Source organism: Paramacrobiotus metropolitanus, unplaced genomic scaffold (genome assembly GCF_019649055.1).
Source record: "Paramacrobiotus metropolitanus isolate TYO unplaced genomic scaffold, Prichtersi_v1.0 Parri_scaffold0000054, whole genome shotgun sequence".
NCBI classification, from domain to species: Eukaryota; Metazoa; Tardigrada; class Eutardigrada; order Parachela; family Macrobiotidae; genus Paramacrobiotus; species Paramacrobiotus metropolitanus.
In genome coordinates, this window is record NW_026570274.1 from 834,401 (window position 1) to 845,066 (window position 10,666).

Consider the following 10,666-nt stretch of genomic DNA (forward strand, 5'->3'; position numbering starts at 1 on the left):
GTGCATGGTAACAATGCAGGCGCTTGTGATCTGAGCACAATATAGATCAAACAAGCACAGAAACTCGCCGAAAATCCAGCGGAATTTCAGGTAGTTACTGATGTTAGTTACGCCGCTAGTGCTCGATTTGATAAGGTCCAATAAAGACAGGCTCAAGATGTAGCTGTTGAACGGAGTTCGGAGTTGCGGGGATCGGGTATAAACTAGCACGATGAAACTGTTACTCGTGTAATTAAATATGGCTAAGGCTATATATAAGTAGCCCACAAAAATAGTATTTGGCTGCTCCCTTGATGAAACAGCCAGGGATGCATTAGTCGTAGTACTGTCGTTGAAGCCAGACATATTGGTTGAATATCCACTGCCAGAATAGTTGTTCGTCACGTGTGCCATGTTCCCGGGAAATGCTTAATCTTTTATGAAAATACTGTACAAATGCCGAAATTCTGCAACACTTGTCACGCGATGCATATACAGCGCAAGCAAAGATGCTGATAAACAAATGTGCAGAATAGTTATCAAGTATACGTTAATTCGTGAAAAGAAACGGCACCTGAACACTTTGCTGAAAAAATTCTGTCGATAAAGACACGTCGACAAAACGCTATAATTATTTATGTAACGTTTGTGGCTGTGACGCGCGATATTTTATAAAAGGTAAATTGTTCCAATGTTTGCACACTACCACGATTTAAGAGGTCGAACCATTTCGAAAATAAACAACCACGTCTTGATCGACATAAAAATGCGACAATCTTTGGAGAAAGATATCCTTTCCTCAGAAGATTGCACTACTTCTGGCTTCACCCAAAGGAATAAGTGGGATCGGTTTTCAAAGGTATTGAGTCTTTGTCCGCACAGCGGTTACCCAGATTGACCGGAGAATCCTGAAGAATTATCGGCATCATCGTACCAAGAATCTAGCAGGAAGTATCTTTTGCTGGAGCAAACAACTGCAAAGACTACCCGCCCCAGCTGGAGGCCCCAAAGGGAGTTCGTCCTCTTAGCTTCTGCTGACATTCTTTACAAATACTACATATATGCTTCTGCGCCCAAATACACGTGATCATAATGACCATGCATTTTGTGGTGATGCATATTGCCTTCTTGACCTTTAAACTGTACAACAATTCTTTGAATTTTAATGTTGCAATGATACTCTAGCTGCGTCACGATAAATCTCTCTGGATACCATTAAGACGTTATACTGGCTTTGACTACAAAAATGCACGGTGGATTTACGTGAATCTGGATTGCATTTTGCAAATGCTGAATCGCGTAAGCGTCATGCAGTGGCTGAATAACGTTTCTCCACTGCTACAGTTCACAGATTCTTTGTCGAACACGCCGGTTACGTTATCAAGAATTTGATATCCTCCTAATCGACGTGGTTATATAGCCTCGGCCTCGGCTTCGCCTCCGCGTTTCTTGTGGTCCATGGCCATTTTATTTGAATTTGAATGAATATTTATTAGATTAACATCAGTCTATTCGTCGTAACATGATCGGTACATGCAATAGGGTAAACACGAATTTTCTATGAAAATCAGTTCATGCTTCTCTCAACCTTGAAAGCATTCCCTTTCGCTGTACATACAGATAATTTTACGATATCCCCTACCCGAAAAGAAAGCCGAAATATCACTCTATAAGGTGTGAAATTCGAAACAGTGATAGTGCACTGGATCACTAGTTCGGTAACTCATCACTTCACTGGCTCTTTTCACTGGAAGTTGGTGTGTGCCCACTGGTGTATGTCCGGTGAGTAGTGGTGGCTCGATTACCTGCTTAGCTAACCGGTTCCGTTCTCCGGACAGTAGTGGTAGCTCGGTCACTCATGTACACTGTACAATAATGACAGCTCGGTCACCCGCTCACCTCCCGGGCTTTGTGCGCCGTACAGCAGTGTTAGCTCGATCACCCGCTCAACTAACGGACTTTGTACACTGACAGTAGTGACAGCTCGGTCACTCGTATCACCTCCCGGGCTCTGTGCACGGACAGTAGTGGTAGCTCGGTCACTCGTTTCATCTCGGCTTCGCTACCGCGTTTCTTGAGGTCTACGACTGGTCTGTTCGAATTTGTATTTTAATCGTTTTTATTCGTATATTTTGGCTCTGTGAACTGGACTGTAGTGGTGGACTACAGCTTTTTGCGCTGGACTGTAGCTTTTTGCGCTGGACAGCATTAGTAGCCCGGTCACCCGCTCCGCTAACGGACTTTCTGCGCCGGACATTAGTGACAGCGCGGTCACCCGCTCTCCTACCGGGCTCTGTGCACCGGACAGTAGTGGTGACTCGGTCACTCGTTCCCTAACGGGCTTTTTACACTGACAAGTAGTGACAGCTCGGTCACTCGCTCACTCGGTCACTCGGCATCGGACAGTAATGACAGCTCGGTTAACCGCTTACATAGCTATCCATAGTGGCAGTTCGGCCACTCACTGGCTTAGCGGGCTATTTTAACTAGAATGTAGTTGTAATTTGGTTAACTAACGGGCTTGTGCACTGAACAGTGGCGGTAGTTCTGTCTATCACTGCTTGGCCGGCACTTGTTTAGAAATTGTCCTCGATGACAGCGTTGGATGTGTAGTCGTTCTTGTCGCAATATTAAACGCCAACGGTCTGCTAATTAAATTGATTCTGATATTTTAATTAGTGTAATATACATACTTTCATTTTTTAACTATATTTTATTTGGTTTACGTGGCAACATTGCCTGGTTAAAAATACCACGATGATAATTATTATTATAATAATTTAGTTACATTTGGTGAAGGTAGTTAAAACTCTTCCGCTGTGGCGCTCGAAGCGGGAGAGGTTTTAAACGAAATGAATACTATCTGGCCGGGTTTTCGATTACGGGCTTTCAGAATATAATATTGGTTTTGGTCAGTCTTTTCTGGTTTGCCCGCTCTGGTGTATCCCATTCGTGGCAATATAGATCTGAATCTTGATATTCAACTAAATGATTGTTAAGACAACACAACACCCTGGATGATGATTTTGCGAACTCGTGACATGGACAACTACTGTATATAAAGCTATGCAATACTTGTTTTCTGATATGTGCGTATTGTGTGCCCTTTTGGGCAACAGTTTCTCTGTTTAAACCTTCTCACTTATAATCGTGGATCAGATTAAATATCAACTAATAAGCCTGGCATTTATTTGTATAAAAATACTGTGGTGCCAAGTCGAAACCGCACTTTTTCGTAGTTATATGCTAATCGGATGCGACTTTCAATTTTCACTGGCTAAATTTAAGTTAATAATAAAACAAAACTTAAGACTTAATTGACAAAAATGTTTGTTGGAAATACGAAATTCGAACTTACTTCCTCATTTGAGTATCAATCTTTTTCTCAGTATTTCAGCGGAAACGAAAGTAACGATTAACAAGGTGCATGATACTTTTCCAAATACGCAAACGTACAACACCAAACCAACAGTACTCGTATGGTTCTGAAGACATCAACATTTTTAACGTGGCCAAAGGTCCGAAAGGATCATAACTTATTCGGTTAAATATTAGGCATTATTGTGATGTTGCGCACCTCCTCTGGCTAACGAAAAAACGAAACCACCGTACAACGGATTGTTACAATATACATGACAATCATAATCTTCGGATTTTTGTAAATCTAGATGACACAACATGAACGTTAAAGGGTTTTTTCAGAAAGGCACAAAAAGAAGATCAAAAGTTATAGAAAATGATACCAAAATCAGTTGCACCAAACAGTGAAGTTGAAACATCAACAGCATCGTAAACACCATCCAGTGAATCGTGCAAAAACTAAGACAACCGACATTTCACACACTCATTAAATAACTCACTGCACGATCTAGCGAGGCATCACGAGGCTGCGGTTCTGATGACATCATAACTTTTTTCCTTGGTCGAAAACCTGCGAAGATCACATCTGGCTCCGCGGGAGGGTGAGGCATATGGTGGTGCGCATCTCCACTTTCCGATTGGACTTTACTCGGTCTGGCTGCTGATTTCCTCTCTACGGTAACCTTTGGAGAAATTACACCTGTGGCTGCGGGTACGATAACCTGGGCTGCAGCTGTTCCGTCGGCGTTGTACACCGTAATCAGAAATGTGTCGCCCGGCGTCTGCCGCACTGTGTCGGAATGGCCCTTAGAAGGCGCACTCATGATCAGCTCCGGGAAACGCTCCGTTCCCTTTTCTGCGACTGGCGAAGACCTTTTAAGTCTATCCACCGAAGTACCCGAAAAGCGACCTTTACGTGATGCCGATTTCGAAATAGCCAAATGTTTCGCTGAAGTCAGTGGCGCAGGCTGCTCGAAACCATCCGAAGAATCATCTGACACTTGTACTTCGAGCCGGTGTTGGGGGTTGTGCCCTAACCTCGTGGCATCGTTGTATTCTGAGGGATGTAACCAGGTGGTATGCTGTTTGTCACTCTCTTCGCACATTCCGTCCGTCCGTTTTCCGAGTTTCGTCTTGGCGTTAACAAGAAAAGTGTCATCCGGCATCACCGGCTTCGGTACTGTTTCGGAATGATTTTTAGAAGGAGCACTCATTGTCAGATCTGGTAAACGCCGCGTAGTCTTTACTGCGACTGGCGAAGCTCTTTCGATAACTAATTTGTCCGCCGATATTCTGGTCTTATTCTGCTGATACTTACGTGATGCCAATTTGGTACTGGTTGAGCGTTTTGTTGACATTACTGACACAGGCAACTCGGAACTTTCCGATGCAATCTCTGCGCTGAGCTGGTTTTGTGTGCCATTCCGTAGTTTCGTACCTGCCATTAAATCGTAGGGATGTAACTGGATCTTACGCATTTTGTCCTTCTCGTTCCACTCAGCATGTGTTCGTTTTCCCAGCTTAGTCATGGCGTTATCCTGATACCGGCAATAGTACAGACCAGACCTGGGTAGTTAATTTTAACTATTTAACTTAACGCGAGTTTTTCTCGAGTTAACGAGTAATAACTTAACTTTGAAACTTAACTCTAGCGCAACTCAAAAATAATATAGCGCAACTCAAGATTAGCGTAACTCTGCGGATTCCAGTTGCTTTCAAAAATGAAATTAAAATATAGAAAATGTTATAAAAAATTCGCTCTGAACTTGGCCATGGATCGCTAAATTTCCATACTATTTTATTGCAAGCGCCTTTCGGCACAAAATTGCTTTACCTATGTACATTACGACCGCCTAAGCCTCTGGGCTCTGGCTATATGAATATGCATCGGGGAATGAATGCTAGCTGTGTTCGTTTAATCTGAGGTCAACATAAAAGTACTGGTAATCATGCGTTAAGTAAGGACTGCTAGTTTTCGGCGTATATTTTGGCGGAGCCTCTTGTTCTTCGTGGAAAAAATCACCCCATCTTTGTCCTGCTGTAAAAATTGTGAAATTCTGAATAGCGGTGAATATTGGTGCGTCGCATAATGACGCAGACAATTCGACGGCGACTAACACGGGTCGGCGTCGGATTATAAAGCTCTAGCAGCGCTCAGAAAACGGCGCGGAGCACTTTAGGGAGTTTTTTACGGAGCAAGCTTGTGCCAACGGGAGGTTCATGTGGTTCACAGCGAAATCACACGAAAATCTGTTTTCTTTGCATCTCCGCTACCTGTCCATTGGGGAAGCGAATTAATGCAGTCAACCGCTACACCAACTTTGGCACTCATGTATAGCAAAACGGCAGTACAAAAATGCGGCGTTACGTTGCCGGCGCTCTCCTGTATTCCAGAAGGGCTAATTGTTTTGGTTTAAAAAACGTAAAAAATGATCTGTTTTCAATAATTTGATAGTAGCGATACCGCTGCGCGTAAGAGATTAATTGATTGAAAATGATTAATATAAAGTGCCGAAATTTTTTTTATTGCGACTTAACTCGCGGTAAACTCGTAATTCCAGTTATTGCCGTTAACTTAACTCGTTAACTTAACTCGCGACCTGCGATTAACTCTTAACTCTAACTAAGGGCCGAAATTCCATAACTGCCCAGGTCTGGTACAGACATTTCTTCGGCAACCGACCATGAAGATAATCCTCTCGGTCCGAGGGATCTTGAAGTCCAAATCGCCAGATCTTACACGCGAAGTTCTTGGTTCCTTCTCTACCCAAAAGATGACGCAGGGCGTCTTGGCTTCTTTGTGAGACGGCTTTTTGCAGTACGGGCAGAACCAAACTTCTTTATCTCTTTTTTCGAGACTGGCAGTTTCACGGTGAATAGCGTTCATTTTACGATCCGGGGTGGAATCCAGTGACTCGAAACGTCTATCGGGCGTATCGAGAGTTGGTGCGCGACTAGGCGATAGTCGACGGTTACTGTCTTATCTTCCACCTTTACTGTCTTGCCTTCATGCCTTTCACCTAAAAGTTAATAAAGTCACATCACTTTGCTAGTTTACTTCATAGAAAGCAAATAACGCAATGTAGAAAGGGAGATGCTTGATTAATCACTGATTAATACCCGCGCGCAAGCGGGAACAACTTCAGAACCCCCAAGAACAGAACAACACCAGTGGGATGTATGGGTTGTTGAGAATCTGGAGACGAAACTCATACTCCGATGGCGAATGGTCAGTTGGGAAACCCGTATCTTGGTATTTTGCGCGGGGTGACGGACAGGAAACCCAAAAGACATTAACGGTTTAACACACAGTAAAAGCCGTGTTAATAAAAATTACATGCGCCGATAATGGAAAGGTCACCATTTAAGTTTAATTATGACGCAAAAGTTTGCGTCCACTACAAATGCAAATATAGGTTTTCTAAAGCGTTATTAAAACACACTTGCAAGGAGCAAAATATATTTCGGAAAAATTATGGTTACGTCATGTCTTTCTGTTGCAGTCTATTGCGATTTTCTCAGTGTGCGCTAACTACCTACTGAGTAGTACCGTACTTTCTACACATAGTATCTACAGAGACTGTAAATACAGAAGTGCTGTATATTTTATGCAAAATTTAATAACTTTACAAATTTATTTGTCAAGATTTTCATGTAATGCAGCGGAAACAAAAGTACCAGTGTGCGAGGTACGTTATCCATTTCCAGTTTATATACAGGTACTGTACAGCAAATCACCAAACCACGAAAAATCAAATTACACTGAATTCAAAATGGTGTTACAGCATGTGGACCCATGTCCATAGGGGGTATGGGTGTAACATCTGTATGAAGTCCACTGTTGCAGTATGGTACAGCAGCTATATTTTGACAGCTGCTCATCTCCGACCGGAAGTCGAATACTGTCCCTGCTGCGCAGGTTTGCAACCATGCCTTAATCCCCGACGAACCCGTGGTGCAGTAGCACCAGTATGGACTGCACTGTCCCAGGGAGAACCACCAGTTATTCGGTAAATCTCGTAGTTGGCAGTTCGCTGGATTGCACATGCCGGACGTGGCCGCTGGCGCAGATCCCCATGCCGTGGTGTTGACAGGCATTCCTGCCGCTTTCTGGCAGTTTGTAGTGCTGGTGGCCACGCACGTCCGACTGATCCCGTCGAAGACTTTCTCTGGACCGCACCCGTACCACGCCCCCGATCCACCAGTGCATTTACAATAATTCACACTGCACGGCGCGGTGGCGTAGTTGCCGATGGGCTTATTGACGCAGAATGTCGGATCACACCAATCAAAACCACCGGATGGACGACCGGCCACGGGGGCAGGCGTGGTGGCCTGTGTTGGCGGAGTTGTTGTTGCTCTTGTTGTTGTTCCTGTTGTTGTGGCTCTAGTTGTTGTTGTTGATGTCCTTGATGTTGTTGTTGTGGGCGTTGTTGTTGTTGTCCTTGACGTCGTTGTTGTGGGCGTTGTTGTTGTTATTGTTGTTGTCCTTGACGTTGTTGTTGTGGGCGTTGTTGTTGTTGTCCTTGACGTCGTTGTTGTGGGCGTTGTTGTTGTTGTTGGCGCCTGTGTAACTACGGCTGTTGTCATTTGTGTCGCTGCTGTGGAAGACATGGTTCCGCCGCAGACGGGAATGGTACTCGAGCTGGCGCAGCCCATGATACTGGCCGATGCATCATACGACTGACCGGTGGGGCAGGTGATGACTTTTGGCGCGTTGATGTTCACCAAGTCCCAACCATTAATCGTGGCGTTCCACACACGGTCCTGGTAACTACAGACGCAGTACTGGTTGGCGCAGACGTTGGCTGGTGTCATCGCGTACTGCAGACGACCCTGACAACCAACTGCATCACAAGGAATATTGTGAGTGATTGTCGTCGCGGTGGGGTTGACCAATCCCGCCACAATATAGTCCTCAATGCCCAGATGATTTATGCCGCGGATGAACTTTAAGATCCCGTTGCTGCCCCAGCCATAGCCCCAGGAATTGGCAATCAGCCAGTAGTCAGTGCCGTTTTCCGTGCCCCAACCGATCAGCTTCATTGCGTGACCGCCGGAGTAGTTGCCGGTTATATGTTGGTAAACTCCTAGAAACCGAAAGGTCACCATAACTGGTTTTATAATTTGGAAAATAAAGACCTAGAGGTCACACGCGGTTTGTCAGAACATGGGACATTACTAACCGGAACTGTATGAAAAAAAGTCAGCGTATACTTCGATGGTGACGGTCATTGGGCCGTTGGTCATCAGTTCATACTGAATCTGGCGAATCACCGTGTCGGTGGTGGCGATGGATGCGGCTGCTCCACCGGAATTGTTGGCGAACCTGTTCCCCAGTGTATACCAGCTGGAACCTGTAATGTGCAAGGCCGAAAGCTGATAAACGTTCGCTTAATTGAAATAACCTGATGCAAGTGAGTTTTATGCGGCACTGTCTTTCGCGACCTACCGTATGTTTTGTTTTGGCTGTAATTTATCGCGCTAGTAGAGCAGGTTTGAGTGCACTGGTTGGTTGACGTAGCTTTCGCTTCAGTCTCAGTGTATGAAGCATACGGCATGCATCCCTGGTTTGTCGTGCTCTGGTAGTCGCCACCGGTTACAATTCCGCTGCTGACGGCCATCGCGTAGGGTACCCGAGGATCATTTCCGTCGCTACAACATAATATGATCTTTAACAATAATGAAACAGTACCGCATGCATAAAGGATACGTAAGATTTAACAAAGATTAAGAATTGTTTACAAACAATCCTAATCGCAATCGTGATCTATGTAACTCTGCGTTTTTGTAATGATAGCTTTCTGGTTTAAAATTTTTGGGATTATTCCACTAAGGAATTTTGTCGGCATTACATTCACGTACCACCAATTCTTATTGTTTCCTCCACTGCAAACAACCACATCTTGCGCCGATAGTTTCCGGTAAGCGTTGGCACTACCGCTGGCAATGCAGTACCGGTCCGAAAGCGCTGAAGTGCCAGCTTGCGCCTAATAACAAGCAACATATTTAGCCCTTACACCATTAAAGTAAGTACTGGCTCGACCGACGTAATTTTATTACAGCCCACGTCAATCACTAGGCTCATAAAATTGTGTTTTGCTGATACACTTCATTATACAAATTCTGAACGTGTAATTCGTTGAGTCGCAAAAAGTTTCAATAAGTTACGTGGAGTTTCTTTTACGAAACTTACTGAAACTTCATTCAACTCAACGAATTACACCTTGATCTAAGCACCGGCTGATCTAAGGGTGATTTTTGTTGCTTTGCTCGGTATTGGCGGGTCTTCACGTAATCCTGCATTCTACTAACCGGTAGGTAGCATTTGACTAACTACATATATACAAATTGTCGGTGCTTACCCAACAAGAACCGCAAGCGCCTTGATCGCGGATCTCGTTCATGCTGATGCAGTTCGGCCACTGGCTGCGCACATCAAAACTAGCCGGCAGCGCCACGCGGAGACTGAAACGAGCCGGTTCGACGTGGGGATCATTCTTGGTAGATTCTTTTGTGGGAATTATGGTGCCACACAGGGATTTTAGTTCGTGATGTTCCATGCCGGTGAACTCGTTCTCCGCCGGCTCCCATTTGGCGCCGCGTTGCTGCTTCAGGAAATGCTCTTTGACTTTCCTAATTGAAGAAAACGACAATCTAAACGGTCAGCAAAGAAGGGTAAAAAATTGGCCTTACTGGATGTTGTCGCGATGCAGTTTATTCAGCTTCGCACCCCGTCTGGCTGCTACAACCGTAGCGCCCACTAATATTACGGAAACCATACAGGTTGTGATGTGCATGTTGCTAAAGCGGTAATATTATGTGAATTCGAAATGCTGAGTATCAGTACAAACTGTTTATGTCCATTAACATCTTCTCTATGGTTTAAATATGGAAGTTTTGACAAGCGTCTGTTGTTTTGTTTTTCGTACTGGCGCGGTAATTTCTACGTATTTCGTTTGCGGAATCAGTAGTTGTCACGAAGTTGTGCGGAAGCCTGGAAAGATTAACTGAACATGAGCCCTGGGTTTCCAGCGATAGTGTAGCTGCGAAATACTATTTTATGCCATAAACGGAAACCACATCACAAGTGGTAGCCTGAACTGTTATAATTTGTTGCGTGGCAGCACTACTTGCTTATTATAGCAAATTCTGTATGGTGCTGTTTCTCCGTCGGTAATTCCGCGTACTTGTAATGGACCGCCAACCGGTGTCGGAAAAGTCCTTATAAAATGTCAGAGAAGGCATTTTTAGCCAAAAGTTTTATCCCTTTCGTTTCGCCACAGTTGATAATACACTGATTGTGCATGCCGGTAAAGATTTTATG

At 44.4% G+C, this 10,666-nt stretch overlaps 1 protein-coding gene across 1 annotated transcript; it reads right to left on the reverse strand.

The window, feature by feature from the left end:
• Positions 1 to 7,107: 7,107 nt before the first annotated feature.
• Positions 7,108 to 10,139, reverse strand: LOC129592638 (uncharacterized). Its single transcript, XM_055488714.1, has 6 exons — positions 10,036 to 10,139; positions 9,705 to 9,975; positions 9,205 to 9,329; positions 8,792 to 8,994; positions 8,526 to 8,696; positions 7,108 to 8,429 (listed from the first exon to the last, which is right to left on the reverse strand). Exons 1-6 carry the CDS (start codon positions 10,137 to 10,139, stop codon positions 7,108 to 7,110), a joined length of 2,196 nt encoding a protein of 731 aa, XP_055344689.1.
• Positions 10,140 to 10,666: the final 527 nt, after the last annotated feature.